The sequence below is a fragment of the Pteronotus mesoamericanus genome, unplaced genomic scaffold (assembly GCF_021234165.1).
Source record: "Pteronotus mesoamericanus isolate MK-2021 breed Mesoamerican mustached bat unplaced genomic scaffold, CSHL_Meso_final contig_221, whole genome shotgun sequence".
NCBI lineage: Eukaryota > Metazoa > Chordata > Mammalia > Chiroptera > Mormoopidae > Pteronotus > Pteronotus mesoamericanus.
In genome coordinates, this window is record NW_026555092.1 from 8,600,338 (window position 1) to 8,607,917 (window position 7,580).

The following is a 7,580-nucleotide window of genomic DNA, read 5'->3' on the forward strand; positions in this document are numbered from 1 at the left end:
AGAGGTTGGATGAGTAGAAATGGGTACAGGATGAGGGTTGGTGGTATAGAATATCTGGTATCTAGTATCAACCCCTAGAGGCTGAGGAAGGATTTAGATTTCTCCATTGGCTTCCACATCGCAGCATCCCCACAATCTTGCAGGGGGAGCCAATGGGCCAGGCAAGGTAGAAGCTAGGAGTCCTAGATCTGGCTTTGAATCCTCATTCTGTCCCCACTAAATACGTGGCCATGAATAAGCCAGACAGTAACAAGAGACAGGTATACAAAATGCTCAACACAGTCCCTGGCTCAGAGCAGACACCGAATTAAAGAAGTTGTTTATTATTGTTTTTGTTATTATTATTTCCCACCAAGCCATATGTTTTCCATATAAAGAAACTAAGCCCTGGCTGGTGTGGCTCAGCAGACTGAATGCCAGTCTGCAAACCAAAAGGCTGCTGGTTCGATTTCTGTTTGGGGCACATGCCTCGGTTGTGGCCTGGGTCCCCAGTAGGTCGAGGGTGTGTGAGAGGCAACCAATTGATGTATCTCTCGCACATTGATGTTTCTCTCCCTCTCTTCCTCCCTAACCTTCCCCTCTCTCTAAAAGTAGAAAGAAAGAAAGAAAGAAAGAAAGAAAGAAAGAAAGAAAGAAAGAAAGAAAGAAAGAAAGAAAGAGGGAGGGAGGGAGGGAGGGAGGAAGGGAGGGAAAAGAAAAAGGAAGGAAGGAAGGAAGGAAGGAAGGAAGGAAGGAAGGAAGGAAGGAAGGAAGGAAGGAAGGGACTAAAGCTTGCTCTGACTGGTGTGGCTCAGTGGGTTGGGCATCATCCGCAAACTGAAAGGTCATGGTTTGATTTCTGGTCAGGGCATATGCCTGCATTGTGGGCCAGGTCCCTGGTTGGAGGCATGCGGGAGGCAATCAATCGATGTTTCTCTCCCTCTCTTTCTCCCTCCCTTCCTCTCTCTCTAAAAATAAATAAATAAATACCTTAAAAAAAAAGAAGAAGAAGAAGAAGAAACAAAATAACACTTGAGAAGCTTATGGGCATGACTGATCACTAAATCTCTAATCCATGCAAAGATGGGGACAGAAGTGACTTGTCCAAGCCTCAAGGCAAATAAGAGCTTGCCACCGGGAGTACATCCCCTCGGCCAGGCACTGTGCTCTTCGGACACTGTCCCATGGAATCCTCCAAACTGCCATGGGGTAGGAGCTGTTGTTCTGACTACTTTATAGGAGAGAGGCAGAGGCTCAGATAGGGTAAGGGACTTTCTGGAAGTCACAAAGAAAGGCAGCAATGAATGTCTGATCTGAGAGGTGTTGCTCTTAATCCCTGTGCTAGCTTTTACAGCAGCTGCCATTTATGGGGAGCTTATCTCAAAATCACCCACTCACCCCTGCCAAGGAGAACCAGAGCCATCACCCTGTCCCACGGAGGCCCCTTCTCCACTCTACCCTGTTCTGCCAGCATCACAAGGGTCTTGAGAGCTGTTTGGCCTCAGTCTGTTCATCTGCAAAAGGGAGTTGATCATCCCAGCCCCCACCTGTCTAAAGGGGTTAGCGGCCTGGACAATTTCATGCTCCTGACTCTGAAGCCTGTAAGCACCCAGGGCAGAGCCAGCCACTCCCCAGGAAGCCATGAGCTTGCAGACGCAGCTGCTTCAGAGTGCAGGCCCCCACAGGAGCCGTCTCCCTCCGGTCTTCGCCATCACTATGGCTAATAACGACATCAATCAGGTTGACCATGTTTCACACCATTACTCGCAGCTCAGCAGGAAACTACATATTTTCCCCCTCACCCACCACCTTCCAGAAAGCAAAGAGCATTCCAGAAGGGAAGAGAATGAAAACTGACGTTTTTCTGAGGACTTACTACATATATGGCACCTGGCTAAGCCCTTTTTACCACTGAGAGGTAGGGATGACTCTCTTTGACAGAGGATGACACTGGGGTCCAGAGGAGTGAATGCATGTGTCCAAGGTCACACTCAGCTAGGACAAAATCAGCTATGGCAGTGATGTATCACCGGCACTCACTGGCTCACAGTGCCAGGCACGAGCATGATCCGATTGAAATATTACCATTTTCATTTTCAGATGAGGAAACTGAGGCTTGAAGCAATGAACAGACCTGTCTGAGGTCAAACACCGCTTAAATGGGAACCGCAGAGTGGCACAGGGCAGAGAGGGTGGCTCTGTTCAGGGAGAGGAGTGCCCGCATCCTGGTTCCATCACTAACTAGCTTAGTGGTCGAGGGCAAACCTCATCACCTCTCTGAGCCTCAGTTTCCTCATCTGAGAAGGGGGATAACAACATACTTCCCATTGTATGGAATAAGAATAAGAAGGAGAAAAATGGTAAAAGAGCTAATGTTTAGCGATCATTGAACATGTCCCAGGCACTCTGCCAAGCACTTTATATATGTAAGCTCATTTGGTTAAATGAGGTAATGCATATAAAGTGCTTAGCACAGGACTACAGAAATAGGAGTAATAATGGCAATGATGAAGAAATTGATGATGACTCCCTGGGGCAAATCTCCTCGGTGCATCCTCTTACGGGAAGAAGAGAGTGGCCTGTAAAGTTTCAGGAAGGAGGTGGACTAGGAAAGAAGGGCAGGGTCTGGACAGGAGAAGGGAAAGGGAAACATAAAAATTAGGGACTGAAGAGCAGTAATAATGTCAAGATGATACATCAAGTAAGGATCCAGGAAAGCAAGGGACCAAATATGGTCTACAGAGCAGAACCTCCAGGACAGCCCAGATCTCCCCGCAGGGTCCCAGGTGGGCGGAGCTGGCAGGACCCTGGAGACACAGACTAACGGTTCTTCCCATTTTACAAATGGGAAAACCGAGGCTTGCAGTGAGGAAAAGACTTGCCCAAGTTCACAGGACATCAGTGGTAGAGGCGGGCTTGAAATCCAGGCCTCCTGCCACTCAGCTCAGGGCCCGGTACTGCTATGCACGACAAAGGGAGAGTACAAAGGGGCACTGGGAAGTTTGGGCCACAACTCCAAGAAAGCACTCCGTGGTGTGAACATGACAAAGATGCTATAGTTTTGTTGACTCTCACTCCGTGCCTGGCACAGTGCTAAGTTCATGAGAAGCATTTAATCCTCACAACCCTAAGAATTGGGAACATTATCTCTATTTAACCGATGACAAAACTGTGGCTCAGTGAGGGTAAGCAACTTGCCTAAGATCACATGGCTAGAAAGTGACAGGACTCAAACCCAGTTCTGACCTGTCAAACTCCGGAGCCTTGTCCCTATACTTGTCCACCTGAATGGGACAGCGCCCACCTGCTTCTCCTACTCACCAGCACACCCTCTCACCCTATTCCCTCACGCAAAGCAAGTCTACCCCAACTGCAGAAGAATGTTTAGAACTGGTTTTGTTTTAATGATCAAACCCCACTCGAAAAAGGAAAATGACACAGTTCGTCTTATAAAGTTTTCAGCCAACAAACCCACAGCCTCTTCCTTCTCTGCCCCTTTCCACTGGGTGAGAAAACAGGCTCCCTTTTCCCTAGGATGATGTCAGGTTGGTGAATTCCAGAATCCAGGAGCACATTACGGAAGGTGCCAGTTAGCAGAGGCTCTTGGGGGTGACAACTGAAGGGACCCACTCTCCAACCAGCCCAGACAGAGCAACAGAGTCAAGAGACCGATTTTCAAATCCCTCTTCTGAGCACCTCCTCATGTTATCTCATGTAACCCTCACGAGCTGTCCAAAGCCACCCAGCCAAGACATAGAAGAATTCAGAATCCCAGCCAGGTCATGTCTAACTCCAGAAGACCTTGTTCTGGTGAACCCTCTATGTGGAGGGGCGGGTTCTGCTTAGCTGGTGAGAGCTATGGAGGCAGGTGAGGGGGAGGCAGGGAGACTGCTTCCATCCACCCACCACCATCAGCTCTCTACAGAGAGTAGCAAGCACCTCCCAACGGACCACTGACTTAATCAGGGCCAGAGCTACTTATTTTATAACCAAGAAGGCAGCAGAGGATGCTGGTCAGCTGCCTGGCTGCAGAGCCTGGCTCCTAACTGTAGAACTTTAGGGAAGTTACTTTTTAGGGTCATTATGAGGATTCACATGGAAAAGTGCTTACAAAGGTGCCCCGCATCTAGTAAGTGCTCCTTAAAGCTAACCCTTGTTATTATCATTAACGGAATGAGCATGGGACAAGCTAGTAGTAGTGCTTACCTTTGGGGCATGGAACTGGGCATGGAGGGAAACTTACCTTTATTTGCTGCTCTGTTTGAATATTTAGTGATTTGCTCATTTTTACAATATGTGTATATTAGTTTCTAATGAAAAAAAAGTCCTAGTTTAAAATTTAAAGATGAACAAACACAGAAAAAAAGAATCCTCTGTTTCAGCACTTCTTGGCATTTTATGTTCCTCAAAGTACATAAAGAAGGGTGTTTCTACTGTGAGGCAGGAGTTGCCAAAATAACTGATTCATTCATTTATTTTACAAATATTAATGGAGTGCCAGGCACTGTTCCAGCTGCTGGGGATTTAGCAGGGAACAAAACAGATCATTTCTACCCTTCTGGAGTTTCCATTCTACATGATCTTAATTAATCTCCTCCGTAACCCTCAAGGATGAGCAATTTACAGATAGGCACACCAAGGCGGTCCAGGGAAGGGAAGTCATTTGCCTGCATCCCACAGCTGGGAGCAGGGCTACAAACACCTAGGCTGGGCTGTTTCTACCACTGCCCAAGAGGGCAGGTCTGTGTGTGGCAAGTTTGGAGCTGGTGTCCCCAAGAGGTGAGAAGCAAGATGAGCGAGGAGGCCTGCACATCCAGGCTCAAAGCTTTTCTCTGTATTACCGTACGCACCTAGGGTGAAGGGGCAACGGTGCAGGCGGAAGTGGAGACTCAGATCAGCGAGGCAGGCATAACTCACACTCAGACTTGGGAGTTTTGCCCATGGAGGTCCCCATGCATCTCTATTTCGAGGAGCAGCACAGCTTCAAAAGCCTCTTGTTGTTGGGCCTCAGCTGTAGGGTAGGCAGGACCCTGGCCTCTCCTTAACCACCTTCCCAAATCCACCTGCCAGAGACTGAATTGAAGGACAGTCAGTCCCCTTCAGCTTCTGAATTCATTCCACTAGCCTCCCTGTGACCACAGCCTGAGTTCCCTGGGCTGGGGTTAGGCATAGTGTCCTCAGACGCTCCCATCCTCCCCAGAGCACCCAAGTATCCCCACCACCATCAGTGTCAGCCCCGGGCAGAAGAGCTGTTCTGCCCGCCCTCAGCCCCGATGCTCTGGTGGACCTGACAACGGACAGAACACCCGTGGCCACAGTGGCCACAGAGAGCAGGGAGGATAGTGCAACACCCAGTTTGTCAGACTGGCTCGGTACCTGGCAGCTCCTTGTGACCCTTTCCAGGGAGGAGGCTCTCCTTTCCCGGGCCTGCCCAGTCAGGAGGGTGAAGGGAGGCAGAAACAACACAAAGGAGTGAACGGTTCTTGGAGCCTATTATCCCAACAAGATCCCAACACACACAGTTGTACATGGACGAGAAACGGTCAGCGATCTAGAGACACATACCAAAGAGAAACCCGGAGAGAGAGACACACAGGAGCAGAGACTTTTGTGAGAAACACTCACAGGGGCGGAGACCAAGAGGCAGAAACCCAGAGGAAGGGAAACCCATGCAAACGAGTGATCTAGAGGAAAACAAACGGCAGGGACCTCAAGGGCTCCGTAAACCAGCCCCGGGCACACCCGCAGTCCCAACTAGCCACAGTCCCACAGCGCACCTCCCAACAGGAGGGCACTGGTACAGTGTGGGCCAGAGCGTGGAGCCCCAGGCGCGAGGCGGGCCGGGGACTCGCGCACAGGGCGCACTCCGGGTCTGGGGAGCGCCGGGCGAGAAGCGCACACAAAGAGACTGCACGGCCAGCAGAAGCAGGCTCCGCCTGTCCACTCCTTGACTCCAGACCACCTTCCCCACGCCGGCACTCTCACCGGACCCACAGAGAGAGACACAGCACCCCACCCGCACGCCCTGGGACCCCGCCCCGCCGCGCCCCACCCTGCTCCGGCCGCCCGGGAGCGCGGCTCTCACCAGCTGCAGGCAGCAGAAGGCGACAAGCGTGCAGCGCCCGCTGCACTTGCCCATGGCTCCAGGGGCCGCGCAGGCCGTCCGCCTCGGCGCCCCTCTAGCTCAGCGGCCGCCTCCTCCTCCGCACCGCGCGGGCTCCGCGTTCTTCCCTCTGGGCGCCCCGGGCGGCGGGTCTGGGCGCCTAGGGCCGGGCCCGGGAGCGCCGGGTCCTCAGGGCTGAGGCGGGCCGCCTGCGCTCTGAGTCCATGGTCCGTCCACCCGCGTGCTGGCTCTACCAAGCCGCGCCTTCTTTGTCTGACCGGCCGGCAGCCAGACGCGCCTCCTGCCCCGGGGCGGCTGGCGGGGAGCGCGGAGCGGGGAGCGGAGATACCGAGCGCGGCGCAGCGCAGCGCAGAGAAGCACTGCCCAGCTGGGGCAGCCGCCCGGGCGCTCCGCGGCCGCGGCTTCCCGGCCCCACCACGTGGCTCCGCCGCTGCCGCCGCCGCCTGGGAGGGAGGAAGGGAGAGAGGGAGGGGAGAGGTGGGGCGGGGCGGGAGCGGAGGGGAGGTGGGAAGGGGTAGGGAAGTGCGGAGTTGGAGGGGAGAGGCCGGGAGTAAAGTGAGAAGAGAGTATGGGCTTGGAGGCTGAGAGCCTTCGGTCAAACCCGGACTTCACTGGTTGCTCACTCTCTGTGTGACCTTGGGCAAATCGCGTCACCTCTCTGGGCCTCAGATTTCTTAAACAAAGTAGGAATAGTAATGTCTGCTTCAGTGTTGTCACGAAGATAAAATGGATTTCTGTGAACAAAGCACTTCGCCCCGCGCCTGGCCTCCTGAGGGTGCTGGAGCGTCCCTCTGTCCATTCTATCTTTAGGGTCTTAGTGTTCAAACCCAGGCCCTCCATTTCCACGCCAGTCCTCAGATCTGTTGCTCCGCACCCCAGCTTCCCTCCTGAATGCCTGGTGCCATTTTCTTCCTTCCCTCTTTTCTCCTAGCATTTACTGAGCCCTGACTACATACACCTGGGAGTCCTGGGATCCAGAGATGAGCCACGCTGTTCCAGAACCCACTGAAGGAGCTTCTTCCGGGTCAGACTCCTAGGGGCAGGTCGGCAGAGGTGGGCTATGGCCAGCCCCTAACCCAGGCTGCAGTCGAGAAGGGAGTCAGGAAGGGCTTGCCAGCGTAAAACCATCTTCTCTAAGACGCCCTGGGAAAGCACTTAACCCTCAAGCACACCTCAAGTCCAAATCACTCGGCTGGGAATCCCCATCCTCTCTCCACGCTTCTCTATCCCGTCTGACCTGTGAAGTGTACCTCTAGCCAGTATTTATGAAATACCTACAATGTGCCAGGCTCTCTGCTGGAGAGAAGAGGACACGCCAGCACTGTGTGCACTCTCTGTGTGCACTCACAGAGAGAACAGTCTAGTGGGGAATTGTCAGTTAAACAAGAAAACACACACATAAATACATAATGACAAATTCTGATGAGTGTCATAAAGGATAACAAGGAATGAAAGAATAAAGGGGCATAATTCAGGT

The 7,580-nt window shown here is 52.5% G+C and overlaps 1 protein-coding gene across 1 annotated transcript in view; it reads right to left on the reverse strand.

The window, feature by feature from the left end:
• Window positions 1–6,135, reverse strand: part of NKAIN1 (sodium/potassium transporting ATPase interacting 1) — a 39,914-nt gene extending 33,779 nt beyond the window's left edge. Inside the window, exon 1 of the mRNA XM_054571518.1 lies at window positions 6,065–6,135. Coding sequence (XP_054427493.1) covers window positions 6,065–6,118 — 54 coding nt within the window. The 5' untranslated portion in view covers window positions 6,119–6,135. The remainder of the gene's footprint in view (window positions 1–6,064) is intronic.
• Window positions 6,136–7,580: the final 1,445 nt, after the last annotated feature.